Source organism: Buceros rhinoceros, unplaced genomic scaffold, assembly GCF_000710305.1.
Source record: "Buceros rhinoceros silvestris isolate BGI_N320 unplaced genomic scaffold, ASM71030v1 scaffold41683, whole genome shotgun sequence".
Taxonomy (NCBI): Eukaryota; Metazoa; Chordata; class Aves; order Bucerotiformes; family Bucerotidae; genus Buceros; species Buceros rhinoceros.
Window position 1 is genome coordinate 671 of NW_010403802.1, and position 26,438 is coordinate 27,108.

Genomic DNA, 26,438 nt, shown 5'->3' on the forward strand with positions numbered 1-26,438 from the left:
AGGAGGTTGAGCCAACAAGTAGCAGGAACAGCCCAGCAAGTTCTGATGCCCCAGTGGAAGTGACTAGTTACAAGGTTTTATTGGCACAGCCTTGCTCTGCTTAAAAAAAAAAAACCAAACCCAAACAAAAAAAAACCAAACCATAAGAAAAAATTAACATGATCTAAACAAAGAGCGTCTTCTCCAATAAACAGTTCATATTCTCATACAGCCATGAAAAATGTTTAATGACTTAACATACATGTGTTTTTCCTATATCATTAATTTGGAAATACTACAGATGCTGTCATTTTAGACCAGAAAAACTACTGTGATTTGCAAGACCTGACACTTCCTAAAACAGTATTAAACAATGTATTAAACTTCTTGGCTTTAAATGAAACGATACAACGCAAGTCTCCGCAGTCTGCATTTTGCAAAAGGTAAGAAATACACAAAAGTGTGTGAACAACTCGCTCCTACTGAATGATCCTTAGTAAGTCGATAGCCTGCTGCAGGGAGCTTATGCTTTCAAACAAAAGAAGGGAGGAGGGAGGGCATGGCCCAAAGATGCTTAATCCGTAAGAACAAATACGGGAAAGGCCCAAACTGCTCAGTCCAGATACCTAAGAAGAGCGGAATGGTAAGGCTGTAACTTATACTTTACGTGTCAGTTGACAGATTATCCACTAACTTATCTAATAGCTAAAGTCTTCAGTACAGCTGTTATAGGGGCTCTCATAGCTTGAGTCTGTGTGTTGGAAAACGTAAAAAAGAGCTTGTTTTGTTGACATTGGTCCAATGTATACAACAGTCCTCCACGTTAGCCATCTTCTTTTGGAGGAGTGTACCAGCCTATGGAGAACAGAGAAATGCGTTAGGTACCAACACTGCTACGTCAAGACGATCCTATCATCCTACTCTCCAGTCCGTGGGAGATGGCACCCTAATGCAGCGCCTGCCTTGTCTCTTTAAACAGCCCATCTCAGCACGGCCCGCGGCTCTCAACGCTAGCGGTGTGCAGTGAGATAAAGCATGTGGCCTATTCCAGGATCAGACCCGGTACTCTGGAGTGAGAGCTTCCAAGTCTGGGGATTTTTTGTGGCAGCAGCTATCCTGAGTTGGGCAAGCCGGACACCCACAGAGAAAGCTGCTGGAGAAGAAACACCGCTGTAACAGAACAAGGTGGAATAGAGGTAAAAGCCCCAAGTTTTCCAGGCACTTAATACACAGACAAACACACACAACCACACTGGGATACTCGTACACAAACCCCGTCTTGCTCACTGGAGAGTTCGGCACGCACAAGCATCTGAGTGGTTCATCCTACTTCGGCAGACCTCGCTGCAGGAAACAGCTCAGCACTGTCAGCTGAATAACTTGTCTCCTGATAGGATTTGACGTGTTCAGCAGTTGAATCATACCTGATGAAGTGTGCGTAGTTTTTTCTAGCCACCTCCAGATCTCCAATCTTAATACTCACACTAATGAAAAAATTCTTCTAAATTTTTGTACGGTGAATACAGGGCCTATTTATGCTGTCCCAGAGAACAGGCAGCAGCTGCAAGTTACAGACACCTTTTGCAGCGGCAGTGAGTGCTGTGGGTGCCTCGTGTACAGCTCCTGACACAGCAGTAATCACTGTAGACCAGCACAGAGCTAGAAGCAAACAGCCAGCCAGGCTGGCTTTAGTAGCAAACTAAAAAAGCAAAGGATTCAGTTAATGCCAGGATCAAAACATCATCAAATTGGAAAGCGTTTTCAAGTCGTTATCTTTGATCTTCCTCCCAATAACAGAGAAGACATTATGCTCAGTTTCAGAGGTAGGGAAACAGGGGGGCTCACTACAGTCACACTGAAATATGCTCCCGTGTTCTCTTCAGCACGAATTCCCAGAGGACACCATGTCCAGCTGGGATCAAAGGACACCATGAAAGTGGCGTCCTTAACGAAGTCCCTCATCACAAGGCCAGGGTACCAATTCTGCTTTTACATAACATGTAAGCCACTTAAACCTTTTAAAGCCTACAGCTCATTTGTTGTCTTCTCATCCTGGCACAATGAACGCAATTATACCTGAAGCACCTGAACACTGGTTTTATGCAGCTGAGAGAACATTAACTGGCTTTAAATAGGGTAAAAAAACCCAACAAATAAAGGTGTCTCGTGTTTCTACTGCACAGTTTTAAAGCCAGTGCACTTCACTTGGCCTTCTTGTACTTTTTAGCCTCTGGACTTTCTTTCCACTTCATCTCTTCCTTAATGAAGGTCCTGCCACACTGAAACAAAGGCTTTGGGGGAAAGGGGCAAACTTCCAGCAGGTACTTCACTAACAAATAAGTCACCTTAAAAGCAACATTAACAACAAAACTCCTGGATCAACAGGCTGAAAACTGCCTTTCAACAGACAGCAGGAACACTCGGGACATTTGTGTAAGCTGGAAAAGCTGCGATGCTTGTTAGTCACGTTACTTTAAGCACTGCTGTCTCCGAGTGCAAGATGAGAAACAGGAAACACCATTTTCGGTCTTCCCAAACCAACATAAGACACTCTGGATTTTTTTTACTGTGTTCTACTGCGGCCAAACACCAATTCCCTTGTCGCTGTGCAGACAAGAACAAAGACACAAGAATATACATACCATTTTTCTCATGTATTTGTACTAGCGACTTATAGGACTGCTGTGCTCTTGCTAGATTATATTGATTCTGAAAGGAAAAAACCTGACATTAAAATCCTGCACGTAGACACATGAGACTTCCTAACACTTTTATGAGGAAACTCTACAGTGGGCTTACAAATAAAAACCACGCACAATGTTACAACATTCCTGGCTTTACAGTACGAGATTTGTCAAGACAAATACCCTTATTTTCTTGTCTCTTCTCCACCATAGCGACAATGATTTGTATAGCCCTGCTGCTGGAAAGGCCCCTCCATCAGAAGGCTCAGAACCTGAGGCAAGTCAGAAGCGTGTGCAGCCGTAACGACGGGTTTCAGGCCATCCCCACGTAACTGTCTTGCCTGGCTGACCAGTTAGCGGGTTAAACAGAACTGTGATCACAAAGTTACATCTTAGCTAGTTCACTATCCTTGAATCAGTACTAAAACCTGCCATCCAAGTGACAATTTCATTGACTTAGCCGTCCTTTGAAGACAGCTTTCAGTGCTTCACTCTTTGAAGTTAGGCTCCGTTACCAGCACGCACTCCAGAACCGAGTTATGATTTCAGGTAATGCTGAATGGCTCTCTCAGAGGAATTTGCACGGCATCGTTTCTCACCCTGTCATGAAACTTTGTAGTTGTTTAGCCCAGCAAAAGGAGGAGAGATGCTTAACATCAGTTAACTGCAATTCTGGCAGTCTGGCTGTAAGCTACAGCCCTTCTCAGAGCCGGAATTTCCAAATCATCCCAATTTCCGATTCTGAATCCTCCTCCGCTCCCACCCTTGCCAATACAGGGACAGTACAAGTTTAACTACTTAAACAACCTGCCCACCCCAAGGTTTTATCCTCCTCATGCACTCACCATGTCTTAACAAACGGTTAAGAGTTAACTGCCAATAAAATACTCGTACATCCACCAGACATCAAGATAAATCAGAACGCGAATACATTTGCAATGACAGTTCTGTCTTTAAGCACCTTCTGTACAAGTCAGGGAAGAAGTGGAAGCCCAGCAGTAACTGTGTCACTGGTACCTGCAGCGCACTTACCTTATTGGCTCCAAACTGCACTCTGGCTTTTCCTTTGACTAAGGTGGCATTGATCTGCATGATGACCGATTCTATGGAATAGGCACTGCTCCAGCCCTGCAGGAGGAAGGACATGTTTCCATAGAGCATGGCCTTGCTGCTTGTGCTCACCTTGCAAATCTCTCCTGGAATGTGTACTTTGCGTTTTTTTCCTGCACTCCAATTTTAGTTACAACTACTTGTTTCCACTTAACAACTTTTATTTTTCCAGAGAAAATCTGGGAAGTTATATACTTTCCAGACAACCTTTCCAGTGATATACTTAGTACTAGTACTAAGGATTCGTAGAAAAAACAAAAAGGGTAAATCACACATTTCCAAAACACAGCAAGACAGAAAGAAGAGCGGCATTATTACAGCATTTACAGATTTTCAGCAATGTTGCAACAGAAATTACAGCTTCTGGTTGTAAGAAGTAGAAAAGCCTGCTATCTAACGAAGCCATTGCGTGAGCTATGATCAGTTCGCTCCCATGGAAATTACTGCTTATCTCTGGCATTGCTTTACCTTCCAGGGCTCACAAAAGTTTCTCTCGGAACACGCAAATAGTTACCACTTTTGTTTACTTATTTTAAAGTGAAAGCAAATCACTCTTTCTACACAAGAGTCGTCTATGCCTAGAATCTTCTGCATTCCTCACTTCTCCAGAGCTGACTTTGTGCAGAAGCAGAGGCTTCTGGAAAAGAAAACCGTGTGTCTTGCAACTCAGAACTCACTCTTTACACTGGCTTCCTCCCAGCAAGTCTGAGAACTCAAAGTTGATATGCTCTCACTTCTTGCCTCTTCCTCAGACATCTTGTAAGCCACCCAAGGCAGAAAAGAAGATCTCACACAAGATCAGCAAGGTGAACTTGTGGGACTGAGGTTTATTCCACCATGTTCCCTTTAGAGTGTGTCATTTATTCCACACAGGGTTTCTGCAACTCATGGGAAACACCTATTTTCATTATTTTAAAGCATGCTTTGTTATTGTCCTGATAACAGAGCCTGTGTTCACCTGTTTAGTAAGAAGTTCCATGCATAATGCACCTCCACCTAGGACATACCTAGAAACAAACATGAGAGAAAATATATTAGACATCAGCAGTTAGTAAAAAGATGAAAACATTCACAGCACTTTAAGCTCTCGTGGGCTAGTTTGTTCACAAATGCCCCCTAACCAGTATACTGTAACTAGTTAGCCATATTATATTTATACAAACAGGATTAGCATTGTGAGACAAAAAATTCCTTTGCTAACAACACTTAGTTAAAAATCAGTGAGCGAGCCACTCTGCACAACTGCTCACACAGCTCTACACAGACCATGAAGAGAGACAGGTTGCTTTTTATGGCTACACTATGTATACGTAATACTGACGTGTAGTTGCAAAAAACCGAAACTAATTCACTTCTATAAAGAAACCTAACGCAATTCCAAACAGTGTAGGTGCACCTATAAACCTAAGATACAGACAAATGAGATAAAGCAGATCTTCACTTGCTCTTGTCCTATAAACCACGTTTCCATGACACCTTCCCTAACACTTCAGCATGCATTGTGCTGACTGGGACTCAGCAGTCAGAACGTCTGGTCATCACAAAACCTCGACTGAGGATGAAGAATTTGCCCCTCCAAAAATGTAGTCTCCCCTATGATCAAGACATCTGAACAGCCTAGATCCGTACGACATTCAGAGGGAAAGGACCATTGAAAACCTTGTGGGCCATTCTTCTTTTCATTCTACAAAGAAGTCCAAGTACAACACAACCAGAATCCGAACAAGTTTCCTGGTGTCTGGCACTGCTTGTTTACTGTTTGGGTAGCAGCAACCCCCAAGAACACTATTTAACTGCACTAACCATTTTTTGAATGCAAAAAAGACACACACCTATTAAAATCAAATCAGAATCGTTACCAGCTACCACAGACTGCATTTTGAATCGTACAGGTATAACTTCCTGTCAGCAAGAGGTGCATAAAAGCCTTGGAAGGTGAGTTTAATCTTCTCTCCGTGGATATACGCAAGTTTCTGTGCCACAGACAGCACTTCAAACGTGTTTTAGATTACTTCTAGAGCGTGCTGTCAATTAAATTTAGTGGTTTGGGGCTAGCACTTGAGGAGGCTTTAGACAAAAATGTTACGGCAGTGTTACCAGCAAGAGAGTCAATTCAGACTGTACAGCAAGTTTAAGGTAACAGAAGGGTCAAGACCCCTTCACAGCACCAACTCAAAACACCCCACAACAGGAGGAGTAACACCCATCCCCAGCAAGGCCAGTTCTTAAACGTTATGGCAGGCACAGAGTCTCTCAAAGCTAGACACAACCTGAGCAATTTGAAGAGGAATTGCACCTGCCTGTTTGCCTACTATTAGTTCATAAAGCTTGAGGAACAAGTCTCCGTATCACGCTCTGAGCTCTTCGAACTCAAGGTCTACAGCAGCTCTTGTGTATATTGAGGGGAAATTTCTTGAAGTTTACAAAGTAGTCTCAACATGTTCCCTGCAAACCAAATCAACCTCAAGCTGTAACATTTTTACCACAAATTAAACTTCCTGTAAAGCAACTCAAACCTACCCTCCTGTGAGCACAGGAGATACCACTCGCACAAAGGGAGGATCAAAAGGGAAGTTATCCTGAAAAGCACAAAAAAAAACCAGGTTAAGAAATACACTGTGACACTGTTTCCCTAACCAGGAAATACTTCAATTGCCTCATTTGGCAAATCAGATTTAAAGCGTAAAATTTTTCAGTTCTGTAAAAATCACTTTTCCGCAGTACTGCTACAAATCCATCTTTACCCCAGTAAGGGATGAGAGTTAATTTCAGTCACTTTTTACGGTAAGCTACAAATTTAACCCCAGCATTTCTTCCCACGGACACATACCTTAAAAGAGAAGTTGAGTAAAATGTATTCTACACCTTCTTTTTCTTTTAAGACCTGAAGATCACTATGCAGTGGGCTATCAGGATCAACCCTATAAAAGAAGCAGGGGGCAGATCCTAGAGTAAGTTCATCTTTTCACTACCTATAAATAGTAATTACTGTTAAAGACCTCCATTGTGTATTTTAGTTTACAAACTTATTTCAGGTGAAATGAGAAAACTCTGGCTTTCTTTACAAAATAAACACACTGCCATGAGATCAGCACGAAAGCTTGCTACAAAACGCTACATTCCCCACACTACCAAGTGTTATTTCATCGCACTTAGCATAAAATAACCTGTTTATTTGAAAACAGCAATTTGAATTTTCTTCAGTTAATCGGAGATGCATATTCCATGCGGGGTGGAGGGTGAACGTTTTAACAGGAAGGCTGTAGTGATCTAGTTTTCGGTCACAGTTAGTGAATCCTGTAGGGAATACGTGATCATAGTTCTGTGTCAGCTGTTAAAAGCAATCTGCATCAGCAGCAGTACTGAAGTCAGCAGCTTGTGCTCAGCAGTATTTCAACAACTGTTTGTTGCAATATGCTGGTGCTTAGCAGCCTAGACAGTAACTCAGATGCTACTGGGTTAATCTCTGACAGCCCAGCAGCTTTTAAAAGAGACTAGTCAAAACATGCCTGTGGCAAGTCAAAACGGTATGTTAAAGGGATCGACAGGCTGCTAAATCAAATCGTCTGCTACAGGTGAAACCAAGACCTGCTAGATGCCATTTCAGAACTACTTGGGGAGTTTGTTCCCACTCTACCAACGGGAAGCTGTTTCAGGAGGAAATCTCCCAATGCTTAGAAACCTCTCACTTCCAGCTATAGCTTGTACTAGGCCAGCTCAGAGTTACTTGTTCCAGTAACAATACTGTTGTTTCAGTCAAACAGGCTCTTTTCCCTCCGACATTTACCCAACAACTAGCCTGCACACAGTTCACTTGTTTGCAGACACTTTTTGCTGGGGTAAAAAACCCCACAATACTTCTTATCTTCTCTCAGTCATTCTGGAATGCATTTGCTGTGTGCACTGTTTTCTCTTTCTTGAAAGCAGAAAATCAGCACTTGAAAAGAGATTCCAAATCACTGCACAGTGGCTTGAGCACTTTGTTACAGAAGCACTTGATAGACAAGGCCCCCTGTAATACGGCACAGATTTTTCTGACATACGTCATTCCTGCCATTTTCAGCTTCAAAACACTCCCATGCCCATGATTACACTAAGGAGGAAACAAAACTGTATTTCAGCAGCTGGTGACAGTCATACAAGTCTCACCACTAGGACAAGGCAACAATTCCTACAGGCAGGTCAACTACCGCGCTGAGGCAGCTTCTGTCCTTATTCTGCACCATGACGTATCTGAACTGATGGAAGTTCTTTGACCTATTCCCATCTTTTGCAGCCAAGCAGCCTAGTTTGGACACAGTTTTCCTTCCTACAGGTTATCTTGTGGGTTGATGGCAGATTATCCCGTTACCAGGAATAATTTCAATATAATACCTCTAGAATTAAAGTTATTGGGCCATGGACACAACAAGATGAGTTATCTAGTACACATAGTGAAAAGCAGGCGTAAGAAAAGGCAAGTTACATATAATCATATAAATCATAATTATGTTACGCCTAAAAGTTTCAGGCCTACGTGTCTGCTCAACTGTAGAAATAAAGAACTAATGACAATAAGACAGTTCTGTTCTTTCCTATATCTTGAATGAAACTAGAAGTTGGCATTTTCTTGAAATTAAAACAAAAGAACCAACCAAAATAAAACCACCCAGGCAAAGCTCTAGACAAAAACATTCTTCATTTAAGGTTTCATATTTTGGAGTAGCCTTCAAAAGATAAAATGAACAGTAATGAAAGTTTTGGTGATACACACTGTGCGGGTGTGCAAAGAGGGTTTGCTTTTTCACCAGCTAAATAACTACAGTTCAATCTCTACAGGCGTTTCTGTATACCAGAATTGTAGCCACCACACGCTATTTTATATGCGCTGGCTAGAGATTCTCGTTTATCAAAATTAAGAATCTTGGCAGCACTAATAAAACGGATTCTTCAGAATATGAAAAAAACCTTAAACAACTTACTTCAGAAGCTTAACGTGCCATTCATACAAGCTGTCATTTACCAGTTCCACTGAATATATCCCTGTAGAAATATTAGATAGAGTTAATTATGCACTAAAAGTTTAACAAGGTAAAATTTAGCAAAAACATTCTTGGCTTTTAAGTATAAATACAGTCAGTAGCTGTAAGCAATAGACACTGAGGCACATCCTTCCTCCTACAGCCAAAGCAATTCTAAGCAACTGCAAGGAATGCATAAAAATGTTTTTCTGACCCCTAAGCATTCTCCAGCCCCTCCCAGTTCCCCTTCAAACCTTCCACAGTTACAGCTCCAGCTTGCTTAGTACTCAGTATACTTTACACCCAGAACAGGAACACCACACCTAAAACGCTTAATGCACAGTCTGAGTATACAGCTGTATCTCACGGATCCTTGTCAGTACCGGCAGACAGGACAGGATGGCACGCTGGGCAGTGCACGGGATGGAGCACTGGATGAAGCACAATCCTGGCAGCTAACCAAAGCAGCCCGGAAGACGCATCAAAAGAAAACCTGTCTCTGGAAACTAGCTGGTGCTTTTCAGCAGTCTACTCGTGTTAAACAATAGCTGTGCATTTCACTCTCAGGGAAGGATGAAAGGTTATCTGCTGTTTTCTTGTCTATTCAAGCTTCCTCTCTGCAGAGGTTCACAAGCCATCCAGGGAAAAGGACTCAATCGTTAACCACCAGACAAGACTTAGAAAACAGTATCAGTGATGCTCAGAAGTCTAATCTCTTCCCCCACAGACTATTCATGCATTGACACTAAACAACTACTACGATTAAACTTGTTGCCTGGGATAATATTGGACAGCCTATCTGTGGCTGACATAATTAGTGGGAAGCCATATGGACATCAGCAATCTGCCTAGGACCGCTGAAGGCTGTACAACCAGACTCAGTCACCACACTGTCCCCAGGGAATCGCAGTATTCATTTCTGAGTTTTATTATTCTAGAATATATTCTCTTGCTGTTGAAACTTTTAGGCATTAGTTCTTGGAGTACAGATGACATTTCTAAAGTGTTCCAAAACTCAATAAACGAGGTAAAGAAATGGTGTTTGCTTCTCCTTACCACAGTGCCACAAAAAAGTGGGTACTGCAGCCAAGATCACAATTTCAAATTTTTCTAAGTCTAGGATAACAAAGTAGGTCTGAAAACTTACTGCGTTCTCAATGTCGCTTTTAATCAACAGCTAGTTCAGAGACACCACATATTTCTGTTACAGGATGAACAGAAGGAGCTATCAGGGCCTCCTTCCAGTTTCCCAGATCCAAGGACACTTTTCTGAATTGCCCTTAGTATTAAGTGGAAGTCAGGAATTACAAGAATTTCAATTTGTACTGCTCTGAAGTAACAAGAGAGTTGACATTCGGAACTCTGGCTCGTTGTCAACTCCCGTTAATGATGAATCTATTCCACCGATGTATTCAGAATATTTCCTTACACCTACATCCAACAGGGAGCAAAGACGGCAAGAAGCAGCCTCTCAGCACTACAGCTTTCACACCTGACACGAGTATAAAACACTTGTTACAGAAAACAGACCAAGTTACAGGAAGGATTCTGACAATATCCTAAACACTCTAAGATGGTACGGGAACTTCCATCGGTTTGTTTATCCACTGAGCCTCTAGCCCTCTTCCTGTGCTCTGCCCACACCCTACAAGTCCTGCTCTTATCCAGAATTCATGTACCAGTCCCTCAGCTCCAAGGTCTGCATGTTTCACTCACCTCCCCAAAGGAGTAACTTTTGCTGCTCTTAAGAGCTGTACTGAACCAGAGGTTGTAAAAGGGTTCTTCACAGAGATGTGCGCAGTTCAGGACTTAAAAGAACAGCAAGCTACTTCACCTTTCAAGCACCCACATTTTGAGCTGAATAGCATCTGCACGCTCTCATGAAGAGCGGCAGCATCAGGGTGGCTCACTGTCTTGAAGCTTCTTAAAAACACCATCCAAAGCTAAGAGAGGGGTTGTTTGGTTTTTTTAATAGTTAAGAACTGTTATTTGGAACCAGCTCATATGCTTTTATCTTAATTTAGGCAGTAAGAGTTAAAAAAGTTACTAATAAGAATTTATCTGGTAAGTACAAGTTTTGGAGAGATCCTTCAGAAAGGAAATAGGTTCCCCTCACTTAAACACGGGAGGGTTTTTTTGGTATTATTCCTCTTAAGGGGCCATCCATTGAGGTGATGAAGTAATATCAAAGACACAGAACTATGAAGCAAGCGAAAAAGTAAGAGATGAAAAGGTAAGAAGAAAAACAACTCTGCTTTTAAGGGTAGTTCTTCACCTAGACTTTGCAGGTAGATAAGCAACTTTCCTGTTGCCAGCAAGCCTGTAGTCACCTTTTGCTCGAACAGTAGTATTTCAATCACAAAAGGAACTCTGGTTCTAAAATGGATACTACCTTGAATACACACCCATAGCGAAAGGCCTGACAGCGTTTTTAAATGCTACTTTTTCATAAAACAGTTTAACAGAAAAAAAAATTAAAGGACTGTTACTACAACTACTATTCACTTCAGAAGTCCCAGTATTCTCCTATCGTCAACTGTGAAAATATGTAACCTCACATGCACTAAATAAAGTGATCCTTTTGCAACTAAAAAGCAGCCTTAGATTTTCTGGTTTATATTACAAAAAATAAACAGTTATAGATTACCTTGCACAGTTATCAGATCCTTTAAGTTTCACAATGGTTCTCTTTCTGTGTTAATAGTAAGAAATTAAGGGGGAAATGGGACCGCAGAAGAAGTACTTGGAAAAAGATAACATTAAAAAAAGCCAGTTGTGTTCCAGTGCCCCTGCTCACATGGAGACAGTTATCAAACAAGAGAACAGAGATCTAGGCTATAAAAGCAGGAGGTTTGTGCCAGGAGAGTGAATTTTAACAGCAGTTCCTCAAGTCCTAAGACTAAATGGAGCCACAAGGAATAAATCTAGGTAAGTTTCATATCAAACAGCATCATTTACTGGCAAAATTGAATAACCGTATCGGTAGGATGGTGCTTCAGAGCAGAACTGCCATCCGTTTCAAGTGCCACGTGGAGGCTGACACTTTACTTCAGTAACACGTGTCAGAGATTGACACAAGGCATCCAGCTGCGGTCTTTTTACATATTCCCTAGTCATAAGCTATTAATACATTACTATACTCACCCTCTAGTATCTTAACTGTCTTCACAGTTTAGCAAGATCTACTTTTCCTTATCACTGAGAGTTTGCTTTCCTATCTCAGGAGTTCAGTCCTTTGCAACTAGTTAAGTCTTGTAAGATATGGCATTATCAAGCAACCCAAATCCTCACCTCAAACTACACCTACTATAGGGGCTCCCGGCTGTACCTCCAGCAGTACCACTATGGGAGTAAGCACTACACAGTCTTTACAGACCAGCAGATACATTATTCCCAATCTTTGTTCCAACCACAAACCCTGAAGAGCATACATGGGCAGTGAAGCATCCCTCATGACCTAACAGAGATCTATTTCTAGGCTCCTCCTTAGACGCACTAATCTGTTCATCTGGACAGATGGCGATTAGGGCATACTGGCAAACACTCAGTTGCAGTAACACCTAAAATAGGCTACATTAGATCAACACTAGGTTACCCCATCAAATTTATACCTCAGACATTTTAGCACAGTACTTCGGCATGTAAAACCGTTCACCTAAAAGGTAAACACGGCAAATCAGGACAGGAGCCTGTTTTCCCTTCCAATCTGTCCTTTTACGCACAAAGTAAAATGCTATAGCCACCAAGCAAGATTTAAACCCACCAGAAACAAACTAGGGGAGGCATTCAGAAAACTACAAGATAGAGGATTAAAGTTTAGACTGTCTTTTTAATCAGGCATTCCTCCTGTTCCCATCCTGGCCTGCACCAGGTTCTCACAGCTGGCTGCAGTGATGGAGTTGTCTACTCGGCTGACCTACAGGAATAAACTTGCCTGAAATTTCTATTTCTATTTTCTAATTTCTATTTCTTGTATGGTAACATGCAGACAATTCAATATACTGATTCCTTTGCTGAGCTAGTTTAGATACAACCGTTATACGGAGCAAACAGACCAGCCAACCACCTACTTACCTACACCTAATCAGTGTTCGTTATTCAAACAAATTTACAAGACAAGGTTGTTTTCTATTGCCATTTGTATCCTTATTCCAAGGGATACGCGAAGCTCAGGATCAATTAACACCATCACAAAACAATAAAAGTAACAGCAGCAAAATTAAGGTTAAATCCTGTATAATAACAAACCTTCTGCTCTCGAACACAAACTCCTCCACAGCAAGCACGCTCTTGTGAGCAGTGCTACCCACTGGTAATGGCCAAAGCTTTTGCCCTATATATCAGGAGAGCTGAATTCCACAGGTAGTTCTAAAAACTCAGGAAGTCCCACAGGAATAATCTTGTGTTGATCTTTGTAGTCATCCACCCCAAGAGCATTCTTGTAGTTACACCAATCCTGGTAATTCTCGTATGAAGCTTTGCATTACAAAAATACAGTAATTTATGTAATGAGATTATAATACATGCATATATGTATTTTTAAATGTACAAACATATATACACATACGCACCCTCGTATATGCACACATAACAAAACACAGAAGGATTAGCAGGAAGTATTTGCCAAGAGAATGCTTCTAAAGTGTATTTAAAAGAAGGGAAATCTGAAGCGTTTTACCTGTTTTATAACTCTGTGATCTATATATATCCCTGAGTTCTTTCATAAGTCGATCTGAAGCCTGAACTGACCCAGAGACCGCACCCTGAAACAAACAAAAAACATGCCAAATAAGTAAAAAGTAGTATTTACAGCAAATGGCTTTGTTTCTGTTACCGAGTTACACTACCCAGAACCTGTTAAGAATATATGTTTGTATTAGGATTAGGTTTTTGGAAAGTCAGATCTTCTAGTGAGCAAAGATTACCCAAAATAAACAGGACTGTCCCTTCTAAAGCAGCACATTAACGTACACTACTGCATGGTATAGGCGATACAGACTGTTAATCAAGGTACAACGGACATTCTTCTGAGAGTTTAATCTCTTTTGTTGTTTCGATTTCCAAGATGGATCTACAGCACGTTTCTAACAGAGCACTATTTTCTTTTACCTCTGCTCTTACACACTGAAAGGAAAAGTAAGACTAATCCCTAAGAACAAGCTTCTGCACGTAAAGTTTTACTGTTTTTCTTGGAAGTGTATTTTTATTTGGATAGGAAAAAAGGTACAGGAGTTGGGAAGCATCCACTACAGAACAGCAGCTTCTGGATACTAGAAAATATGAAACAAAAGCAACGCTATTATTTACAATAGAGTGGGGGGAAAAAATCAACACGGACACTGAGGAAAATTAAGGTAAGCAAACCTTACAATACTAAATATTTTGTTGCAATTTGCCATAGTTCTTGTGGTTTATGCAACTAGGGCAGAAATCTCTTCTTTTAGAGCTCAGTTTTGTATTCCTCAGCACCTCGAAGCAACAGAAAACTTAGCATGCAATCCCGAACCTGACATTTCAGCCTGAGATACAGTGCTAAAGCAAATAAAAAAAAACCATCAGCAACTGCTGCTATGATGTATTCTGCTCACATCCCCAACACTGACAGTTCTGTGACTTTGGTATTAAATTTTTGCCTCAGATTTCTGAGCTTTAAAGTGAGGACAGAACCTCTTATAAAATTAAAGTGCTTATTTAGAATAACATGATCACCACAAATACCTAGATTACACTCTCCCATTCAATGACGAAGCAGGACTGATTTTGATACTCAGCCTCAGATGCTGGATGATTAGCCTGCTCATATACCATTTTACGTTCAAGACTTTTGGAAAATAGAGAGAAAAAAAATTATCATTACAAGATTTTCAATATGGAGAAGGAAGGAGGAGTCCCAGTGGGTAGGGTAGTTACCACCCCAAACCCCAACCCTGTGAAGCGGGGGCTTTCCCAAAGGTAGATTAGTTAATTACACCCACGCAGTTCTCCACTGCTGCTTGGTCTTCAGTCACTCCCACTGAAACACAGGCTAACACACGCATCTTGTGAGTGTGGTTTCTGGGGGAGAGGAACGCCCCAAAAGCCAACCAAACAAAAACAATCTCACAACCCCAAACTCAAAAGAAAGCCCCCACCTAGAATAAAGTTCAGTTCAGCCTCTCTATATGGAGTACTGAATGATTACTTTATGGGTCTGTTTTCTTGCTCCTCTAAAAATTTGAAAAGATTTGTCTGGAGGAGTCTGAAGCAGCTATGACCATTGTCTAACACCTGAAACATCATCCCTGTTTGCCTGAAGCCACCAGTGATACTATAATATTCTACAGGATCTTAGTTGTAGAATCAAATTATTTCTTAATAAGGATTAAATATCAGTAATAGCTACTTGATGCTACAGCCTCTTCACACTCCTTTGTCTTCTCTGTTCGGTAATATCATCTAATATGATGATACTTCACACTATAATCTGAACACTATTCACTTTTATATTCCACTCGATCCAGTTGCAGATTATGGAGATTCTGCTAGTTTTTCCTAGAGGACCAGTATGAAGAATGACCTTTGTAATTAAATGTGCAAATAAAAGGTAACTCCTTTCATCTGATTTTAAACAAAAGCTGCATAAAGAAAGGGCTCCAGACACAGCATTTCTCAGTTTACGGAGGCCCCTGTCTATAGAGCAGTATCAGACAAAGACGACACTTCTCTTCCTCTAACAGCAAGCAAATGAAGTTTTATGGAAAAAACCCGGTTGTTTATATACACTATTTGCAGATTACTACTATTTATACCCAGTATTTGCAGATTAACTGAAAAATGAAGCATTACGCTTAACAAACTAACACAATGCAGCATTAACCACCACTCTACAAAATTGTGTTTTTTCAGACCTCTGCTGTGAGTATTCATGTCGAGATTCGTGGATGCGTGGAGTCCGGAGGAAAGAAACCTCACAGAGAAGCGTCAAGATTTTGGCTTTCTTCTGTGCGGAGCGGGTTTGAAACACAAAGTCTTCATTGTGGTGTCACTTTTCTTCTTTACAACTACTGTGAAAGTCCAGTTTAGAAGAGAGTACCACTTGCACCACACCATTGCGTGATATAGTGGAGCAGCAAGTTCAGTTCTAACTCTCATGGTACCAAAATGAAAAAAACTTGCAATAACTGTTTACATTCAAGCTGTAATTCCAAAGACTGAATTCAGATATAAATAACTTGAGTATTCTTCTGGAAAAGTGGCATTAACCACTCCAAGGGAGATAAACTTCCATTTCTCCAGCTGTGAGACCAAGACTTACAGTCACAGCTCCTTGGAAAGGTCACGTTGATGGGGGTTGATGCCAAGAGCAGAACAGCATAGCCATGTCATCTGTACCTGAAGTTAACAGAGCTGCCAGACAAGCCCCAGCTGACTCTTTCCTATTAAGTAACAGGCACACAAAGTCTCACTTGATCATCCTCTCCTGTACAAGCTTGTCCTGTTCTCAAACTCTTCCCCCCAAGGACAAGCTTTTGCCAGTCAGAAATGTGCAACTTTGGTCCAAGTCAGTATAGGCATTATATTTTTCAGAAGTGTTTCTATCCTTCATTAGCATTTTAGTGTGAACACAAATACCACTAAAATACTTTATAGGACAGTTAAGCAACTTCTAAGAAAACCAGGACTTCAGAACGGAGCTCCTGCATTCACAAGTCAGTGGGGCACCCGTCCAGAAATCACCACAGCACATGCCACTGCCTTCGCAGAGAGACTAGAGTTTTGCAGCCTCAGCTTTTCTCCTTCAGACATTCTCTTTGACCCTTCCATCCCTCAAAACAGAACCACAGTCTGCTCCTTAAATGAGTTATGAGGTAGGAGGTGCAGCTGACTGCAGTTTTAAATCCAAAGACTTGTGATCAGACGGAAAACAGACAATCGGAAATACTGTCACTCATCAAAACAGTACAGTAAATTGTCTCACTCACAACGCAACTCAGATAATTCAGCCACAAGACCAGAAATTACCTACAAAAACGAAACACAAAAACGGAAACTCCTCCAAGATAATAAAATATAAAGTAACCAAAAAGAGCTGAAGAACACAAGTTTGCTCTATTTTCACTGAACTGTGTCAGTATTTGTGCAGAAGTACACTCATTCCCAGAAGACTCATACGTACTTTAAGATTAATCTGAAAATGGAAATGACACCTTAGACTTGATGAAATCTGAAAATGAAAAAGTGGAGACATCTGAGACTCCTCAAGTGCGTCATCTAAATAAGAAAAGCATTAACCTCTAAAATGACTATGTGGGAGGGACCTCTGAAAAGCAAGGAGCAGCAAGTTGTTAAATATTTTAAATTAACGATTCCAGCTCAAAGACCTTTCTTTTACTCCCAGTAAGCAAGTGGTTCTTCAAAGTTACTACAATGTTAAGAGAAGGATGAATCCTTGCTTCAAGTTCCACACTGTACTGCAAGCCAAATTTATTTCCTGACGCCAGCAAGAACAGGATTAGGGATACTGCCAAGGAAGAGAACTAGTTTACAAAATTGTTACATACATATTCTTAACTTGTATGAAACACACAAACCCTAATCCTACCACAAAAGTCTTGAGCAGCAGAAAAACGGCATTTCAGTCAAGAGGAGAGAGGATGACCCATGGATTTGAGACAAAGAACGTGCACAGAATCTGGAAAGTCTTCCTGGTTGCATGGGGCACTGCATTAGGCTTCACGTTCCCTCCTCCAGCAAGTAAATGGCATGGCTTTGTTTTATGTTCCTCTGCTGAGGAAACGAACGTACCGAAAGAGCTGCGTAGTTTGTCTGTAAGCCAGATAAGTGTAGCCACTACATTTCAGTTTGTGAAACTCGTACTGTCCTTTAAGAAGCACTGTACAGATTCAGATTTTGCTTTACGTTAGGACAGTGAGCAAACTTCCGCTGTCTTGGAGCATGTTTAATGTGCTGTTACAAGTCCCATGTTTTGGCAGCATGAAGGGGCATTTCAGTGCCACTAGGTTAGCTCTTCCCTAGGTCAGTAGTGCAGCTGTAGTTCTCAGTTCTCCGGCACTTCAGAGTAAACCCTCACAAGTCCTTTGAGAAGTTATTTAAGCAGCACAGCTATTTCTGGTGACCCACAAAAATACCACAGTTCCTCAGCAGCAGTTGAATACCCTGTTCCCTGTACTCAGCTGACCTTGTTTATGCACCCGCACCAACGAGAGTGCCCTGGCATGAGAAACGGCTATTATGTAAGTTGAATCTGCTGTTGTCAAACAAGAAAACAGCAGTGTTCATTTCAGCTTCACTAGATGTGGAGGGGAAAAGCAAAAGGAAAGGCGATTATTTGCCAAAGGGGAAAGAACAGAGAGCGAAAGAAAAATCTGCAGTTTTAAGAGCCTTTTACACTGAAGAATGCTGACACTACAAAAACACCTTTTTTAGTTTTACCGATTTTTCTGCTGACAGTGAAGCAGACCATGCCTTTCAGGCTGCAAGAGGATTTATTTTCTTCAACAATTAAGGAGTCTTTACTATTAGGTCCCAGTTATAAATACAGAAATATACAGAATCTCAGTAGGCATCTTCTCAAACTCTAAACAAACATTTAAGTTTAAAAAAAACCAGCAACTGACCCCTGTGTTTATGGTTAGTCAGGCCTGGTTTTGACTACAGCAAGAGCAGTTGGCATCTTATGTTTACTTGCTTTTCAATACTAAAATGCTGCTCAGGTTTAGGGCTTTTTGGTTGGTTGGTTTTGTTGTTGTCTTTCCTGAAAGGGTGATCATTATCGTACGCTCTCCTTCAGCCAACCTGATAGGTGACTATTGAATTCAGACAAAAACTGAAGAGCAGTCTCCTCTAGTCAGCTATCTCATGCTGCCTATTTTGGGCAGAATTTAAGTCGAAGGTATTTTTGACAGGTTTGCACTCAGGTCATTAAAACAGCACTGGGACAGGAGCAGAAGAATTGTAGCTGAGGAACTCTGATAGAAGCATTTCTATTTTATCTCCTTTGCAAAGCAGAGGGTTACAAACTGAAACTCCTTTCCACGTGAAAGTGTCAGTAACTAAGAGGAAGGTTTTATTCCTAAACTAGATGGAAGTTATTTAGGGCCAGTAAGTCATGACAAGAAGTAGTCAAGATTCTGCTAACTAAAGAAGCCTCTGCCCTAAATTCTTATGGTAACTAGCTCTGTCAGGAGTTCATCTGATATTAAAAGTTGATTGGCTTGGCTATTGTCAAGCACTTTGAACGTATATAGTTCTCACTACAAATCAACAGGTTTAAAATGGCAATTCTCTCGATCTAATGTAATTTTTAAGTGCAATTTAGGCTTTTTAGAAAATATCTGCTGGAAAAATCATGAAGTAAGACCTAGAACAAAGCTGGTTCCTTCGGCAAAAATCCAGGTGCTCCCTATATACCAATGTGAAATCTTATTCCCTCTAAAGCCTTACAGGTCCCTCCCCTGAACCTAACTACTGCTTACATCCCCAACTATTAGCTTAACGAGAAACAGCACATCTTATGTCTGGACATGATCTACACATCTGCTGACTTGCCAAACAGCATACGAAAACTTAGGAGCTCGCACAGCAGCCAGCATCGGTTCAAGCACCTTCTTTCTGAAGATTTCAGAACCCTTACCTTTGGTTGAAATTGGTCCTGAACAGAAGCATGCATTTCATGCATTACATATTTTAAGCTTCTGTGAAACAGAAGTTTTTACTTCTTTTGAAACCAGGCTAAATAAAATTAAGGTTGTATGACATCACCATTCCCTCCCACATGCACCTTTGAGAAGCAGAAGCATCTCTGGAACTTGGCACTTGTGACAAAACATTTCTAAGCCTCTGGAGAACAGGATTTTACAACTGCCTGCTGGCAGGATCACTCAGAAAACTGTGATAATAAAGCTGCAGAGCTGCTGAAGGTCCCTTGCATTCATTACGTTTGGCAAGAAACATCGCACCCTTCCGTAATTCCCACATGGCGTAAATATTACTGAAAAACAAACTTGTGCATAAAATGGATTTAAAGCACAAATTCCTGAGTTGACTAAGTACGTTGAGTCACCCAAGACTTTTGATGCAGTCAGTTTTACACAGGACTTTATTTGTTCTTTTAATAAGGGCTCAGCAGCAAACGTCCTAGATGCTTTCTGCCAGTTCTGTAAGGACTACTGTTAGTCACAAAGGCATCATGCAAGACAGAGGGACAACCAAACAGATACTTCTGGAAATCAGACGAGCAGCTAGATGTCATTAACAAGTGTGAAACCTGGATTTACACGTAAGAGTTGACTCTAGTGAGAAGCTAAAAGATGCTTCTTCATCCAAAATGCCAAGAAACCCAACCCAGTTTGACAACGTAAATTACGATAGCGTTCTCCCAAGCTGAATGTAGCTCTGAAGTGCACTTTGTGCCTCTGTGAGATGTGGACTGACGGCTAACTTCCTGTGCCAAAGGTTTTAATGAAAGATGAGTCCATTTACTAAAGGACCTTGGAATCCTGGCTGGCCTATTCAGACTTCTCCCAAAAGAGCTATTTAGGTCCCATAACTTAGGACATTTGTCCTACATACGCTAGAAGTCAGCTAGAGGTTAATTTATGCCTAGGTGCATAGCAGTAGGCTTTATTTGCTGAAAACCATTTCTATTTCAGAGCCAGAAATATTGCAGAAAAAATATGTAAATCATTAACTCACATTTAAGTGATCTTGCCTTTGATTTTTTCTGATCTTTTCTAAGATTGCAAGGTTCTCTTTTTCAATGCCTTCATCCTCAGATTTCTTCCCATCAGCTGGTTCCTCTTCCTTCATATCATAGTGATCCAGATCTTCAATGTCCTACAGAACAGAGGAAAATTCACTGTAAATAACTTAACTACGCTCTTCATTCAACAAAACCCTCTGCAATGGCATTTAGGTATACAGTCACATACCGTCAGCACTATGTATTAGTGATTGTTGGATGCCATTTCTATTTTGCTCCAACTCACCCTCTCAACCAACAGTATTCATTGGAAGAGTGTTTCTGGTCACAAAAACAAGCATGTTAAAACCTCTGCGAGAGGTTAAGATGGTAGTGAATTAGCCCATTAAAGCAGATAGAAAACAGGAAGTTAAGGCATTTTGAACAGGGCTTGAGAAACCAAAAGTACCCGAAGTCAGGGTGTTGCTAAGATCTTTCTAAAAGCAGACTCTTATTTCAGTTTGAATCCTAGCTATATCACTCTTCAGGCAAACAACAACTAACGCATCTGGCAGGGCTACAGCAACGCCTTCATAAAGTTAAATATTAGAAAGCTACATACACTTTATTCAAGGTGAACACTTCCGCTGAAGATTAGCTGCAGCAATTTTGGAATTAGGATATGACACAAATTTATGTGATCAAGTATTCTGATCATTCCAGCAAACATTTCAGTTCTGAGTTCTAGGCTAAGACACTGTAAAATCTTCCACCCTGTATTCTGAGATGGGGTTATCCTGTTGCAGAGGAGCAGTCTGAACTTAAGACTGCTGCCTGTTATGTCATTCAAGTGCTATTTGTGGAGAGGAGGGGAAGGACGTAAATACCTTGAGATGAAAAAGAAAGCACTACAGCAGCAAGCTATGAGTACACAACCATCAGATATGCTCCAGTATGTAGTGCTCCAGCACACCTGTGGTGACTCCTTAGGCACCAGCAGTTTGCATGGCAGGAAAACCTGACCATAAATGCAAATTCAAAGATGGTTAACGTAGTAAGAAACACTACCTGTATGTGGTGCCTTGACAACACTGTTTCCTCCAACTGTAACAGATTCTAGACGGAGTATTCTTTAAAATGCTCACGTTTCTCAAAATAATAATACAGCCCTAAGAATAAGCTGCTTTTCAAGTTAGAAACTGGACTAGACTACAAGTTGAAGACATCGGTGCCACACAATGCCACAAGGAAGCTTATAAATAATGTTAGAAATGACAATTTTTTTGTGTAAAGTAACCCAAACAGAGTACAAAAGGCTACTTACAAGTCTGTGAGCATCAAGAGCCTTGTGGCAGCAAGATATGGGAGCAAACATACTACCTGACAGAAACTCTGGCTCCAACAAATGTGGTCTGGATGAGGCTAAATAGGGCGTAAGACAGACTGCTTCAAATTAATTCCAGAACACGGGTAACACTGAGATCTTTTCTAAAGGAAGATCTTTTATCAGAGAATTAGTGGTTCATTCTTACTACACACTTCCTTCATTGAAAATCTAAGTCTGAAGCAGTCGGGACAGTTCTCCTATAATAAAGCTATCTATAGTCATTTAAAAAGCAAGCACCTTGAGCCATCCTAGCATGCTGTTGAAGTAATTGAAAGGGCTGATTCTCACACAGTAAAAAGCTCATTACAAGAAGCACCATCTTGCCGGACAGTAACATAAGCCCCTTAAAGCTTAGAATGTCTGTTTCAGATGTCTTTCTATTTCCTTCAATGTCTTACAGATACAAGCTAGCTCACCTCTTTAACGAACCAGCAAACCGAATTACTCTTAGCCAGCCTGCTTCAATTTGGGAGGCTCTTCAACTGTATCAGAGCCAGTTCATATGCTGCTTGAAACAGGAGTTAACGATGCAAACTTACTGATTTGGCACACAATGTTATGTATTGTTTGACTGAAGCCCAAAAATATGTCCAATTCTTTGTATGCAAGTACCTCACAGATGAGATCTAGGTTTAGGAAGAGATTTCACCAGTTTGGTGGCTGAAGTAAAAGCTGACATTAAGGTAGACATCCAAATTTTTAATTACCTTTTCTGTTAACTCTAAGGAGATTACATTTTACAGTTTGGCTTAGTAATTAGCCAATCACTGCAGAGCAAAATGCCAGAATTGTATTAGATTAAGACAACAATCTCATATATACACATACTTCACCCATATCTTCCTCTTCCTCCTCCTCTGATGTTACTTCTTCTGTTGTTCCATTCTGCAATACAACAATGAGGTTTCTGCGTAAATTGCACATCTTTCAAAAGCAGAAAGTCTACTACCAAAGAGAAAGCAGTATAAATCAAAGTTACACTTAGAGGTCTGCAAAGGACTGGAGTTAAATGTGAAAGATACACAAAGATCTCTTCACTGTCAAACTCCAAGAAAGCATAAACAGAATGCCACGATCGATTTCACATTAATTTCTAAGGGGAAACTTAAGATTCAGATAAGGATATTCTATTCCGAGACAAAAGCAATAAACAAGTCAAGTGGGTTATAACTCACGATCTCTTAATCATGAAATCAGATCACAGCTCTGATTAGAACTTGCATACTTGTTAAACCTTTAAAAAGAGGTTTAACAAACTTCAGACCTCTAAAACTTAATGGATTTTTGTCTCACTGCCTAAAACTTCTATGCAACAAGTACTGTCATCACATAGCTATTGCTATTAGATTATTTGATAAAACACCAAAGCAATACAGTGAGATCACTTTTTCTTTGACTTTCCATTTCAGGATACTACTTCAAGCTCAGGAAGTCTGAGATGCAGAAACGCTCAGGAGCACTCTGTTACGCTTGTCCTCTGCTCACCTTTCCTTTGGCAAAGAAGAATTGTCACTGCTGCAAACAACGCAGGCAACTTTGATATGATCTTTGGTATGACTTACTAAGGCCACTCTTATTTAATTTGCAAATTCTCTCTCACGTCTCGCTAAGAAACCTTCCCAGAGTTTGCCTTTGAGTTTCAGAGCATAAGCAAGACTTTTGACAAAGCTACTTCCTAATATTACAGGCCTATTGCCTTACAGTTGCTATGTGGGTGGCTAGAAGAAAAGACCTATAGGATTACAATTTGGCACATGACCAAAATTAAGCAAGTTATTTCCCATTACTATAGTACTGTCACCATGTGAAAGCCATCTGTTACACTACAGGAGCTTTTAGAAATTGTGTCATCTTAACATGTATAAGCAAAAGGAGATAACATAATCTTATTAAACATACAAAAAAGAACAGTTACTGTCAATTACATCGTACTGAAAACAGAACTGGAGGAACATTTTAGTTAACCAGAACATTTCACAGCCCTTCACAACTCTTAATTTGTCAAGTGCACAAAAAGTAAACAAGGCACCTCAGATACACCCTACCCAAAGTAGCATATGGTCATGATAACGCATGTCTCTGCAAGGGACTGAAGAGGAAGGAAAACATCAAGAGCAGTTCATCCAAGTGCACACTGTAGAACATATACTCTTCAAGAAAAAGCAAACACTGTTTCATCACATTTACATTGCGGAAAAAAGTAAATTTGGGAATGCACAGCAATTATCTTGAACAGTACTTAGGAAGGAATTAAACTGGTATCACACACAAGCTCCAAAGGAAATTGAGTAATATTATCGGACCATGAGTAAATGGATTCTGCAAACAAAATTCTGACTGGGGACACTACAAATCAACAGTGCTTCATAGCTCAGTTCCGGCTTACGCAAGGTTTAATCGCTCCCACCATCTTGCTTCTTGGAGCTGAAGAAACAACTCCATTGCCATATGGAGGTGTCCACAGCTTTTTAATTTACCTGTCCAGCTGGTAAAGGCTGATCTAACATTTCAACATCCGGATGCTGAGGAAGATTATATAATCTGCAGAGGTCACATATTAATCGCTTCAGTTGCTGAAGAAGCTGTAAGAAAACACAGAAATGTCCATTGAAACCAAAGCACAGAACTTAACGTTTCTTAACCTTCTTCACATGTTGGTACTAAACTTTCAGTCAGTGTACAGCATTTCAGTTTGCACACGCTGGAATAATGTTTGAAGACACCTCATTGTAATAAAATCTCCACAATGGCAAACCAAGGACATGGCAAGTTAAAGATGGCTCCCACATCCAGCGAAGAAAGCCATGAGCAAAAGAGCGTCACCCATTCCAGCCAGAGGTGTCTCAGGCATAAGTCACTAGGGATTAATGAAGTGGTCGTATTCCAGGAGACAAAATGAGACAGTTGCCTAGATTAAAAAACCATGGCTTCAAAAAACCAAGGAGGAACCATCGGATTTACCCACATCCTGAATGCCTTTCTAGGGCACACCAGTGAGGCACCAGAAGCGAGGCAAACACTGTACACGGCAGAGAAACCAGCCAGCCTCTGAGCTAGAGCCCAAGCTGTCTGCTTCCCATGTCTTCTATCAAGTTGAGGCACAATCTGTTACTATCATCAACTTCTGTTTCCAGCTTTTGGCACTATGTTGACCTTGTTCTGCTAACTACAAAATACGGAACACCTTTCACCACTGTAATGCTACCCAGAAAATAAGTTCAGTTCTGCAGAAACAGAGAAACATTAAGTTTGCTTCTGGATCACCATGCTAATTAAGTGGATTTCCAGAGCCATTAACTCCCAGATAGCCTCAGATTCCTAGTTAAGGCCAAGACCATAAGAGACTGTACTACTGCATCTCCTAACTTTTCAAGGTCTTTGCACAGCTATGTCAGAAGAACAAACAAAAGACTGCAGAACAGGTCTGCAAAATGGTCAACACTTCACTATTTGCAGAATACCACCACAGATGAAGCTTGCAAAAATTATATATCCATTTATGGACTTCTCTTCCAGATACCACAGGGAGTTTGTCTTGCCACTTGTAGGAGGCAGTGTGCAAGGCAGCCGGTTCTGTACACGCGCCGTCAGCACTACTAGTAGTTACTCTTACCGCAGCAATCCCCACTTCCCGTGAAGTATCTCTCCATAAAGGAGGGAGACTGAGACAATGTGGCCTTACGCAAGGTACAGCAGAGACTATTACCCTGAGAGAATGATACCTCTACAACACTGTATCTCAAAGAATGAATGTACCTTAATTCATTGTATCCAAGAAAAATCTACTCACTCTAAAATATTCCATATGCCTAGGCCTTGCTTTTGGCCAGTTCAAATGCTCTTACCTTACCCCACTGGAACTGACGATTGAGCCTCTCCACTGAGCCTCCCCAGGATTAAGAGCTCATTTCAGTTCCAAGCCCAAATCTTTAGCAGTGATAAGCAAGTGTTGCCCTTATGCTATCTGAACGCTTTGGTGCTTTCCCCTTCTCCAGCAGATTTCATTGTTCCTCTTTAATAGGAATGCTGCTTATTTGAAGGCCAAACTGACACGCCAGCCTGCATTGTAACATTTATGACTTTCCTATCCCACCACGTGTGCAGTTTCTGCGTTATTCCTGACAGTCAGACTTAACTAAAAAATAAGCCAGATAACACCAAAAGAACTGGCGCAACAGTAACACATTTCTTGTGAGAATATACATGAGATGGGATAGTTTGTTACCAGCACCTTTCTATTACAATCACATTTCTCATCAGTGTTAAGACTCTACACCTGCTTGAAACCTCCTGGGCATCACAAATATCAGGAAGTCTTTTTAGTCATCAGAAAGCAGGTTAATCAAAAAGTTCCGGGTCGACTGAATCACGGGCCTTAGAACTACTATTCTCAATATGCATAAGATGCTTAAAGTTGCATTGCTATGCATTTTGTTGAGAAATTTTCTCTGCACAAACCACACTGCCTCACAGCGAGTTGGAACATAAACTACAAAATTTCAGGAACTGAAATCTTTCGCTTGTAGCTATGTAAACCAGGCAAGCCACCGGCTTGTTTACATCTGTTGTGAAGCACACAAGAAGTCTAAGCGGCAGGG

General features: G+C 40.9%; 1 protein-coding gene across 1 annotated transcript in view; it reads right to left on the reverse strand.

The window, feature by feature from the left end:
* Positions 1-206: 206 nt before the first annotated feature.
* The window catches only part of LOC104490800 (ubiquitin-conjugating enzyme E2 Q2-like), a gene marked incomplete at its 5' end in the record, with an annotated part of 41,914 nt that continues 15,682 nt past the window's right edge, over positions 207-26,438 (reverse strand). The window contains 11 exons of the mRNA XM_010133137.1: positions 207-834; positions 2,622-2,688; positions 3,696-3,791; positions 4,732-4,780; positions 6,294-6,352; positions 6,604-6,694; positions 8,735-8,795; positions 13,452-13,536; positions 20,468-20,608; positions 22,669-22,725; positions 24,318-24,422. Of these exons, the coding sequence (XP_010131439.1) occupies positions 803-834; positions 2,622-2,688; positions 3,696-3,791; positions 4,732-4,780; positions 6,294-6,352; positions 6,604-6,694; positions 8,735-8,795; positions 13,452-13,536; positions 20,468-20,608; positions 22,669-22,725; positions 24,318-24,422 (843 nt within the window). The remainder of the gene's footprint in view (positions 835-2,621; positions 2,689-3,695; positions 3,792-4,731; positions 4,781-6,293; positions 6,353-6,603; positions 6,695-8,734; positions 8,796-13,451; positions 13,537-20,467; positions 20,609-22,668; positions 22,726-24,317; positions 24,423-26,438) is intronic.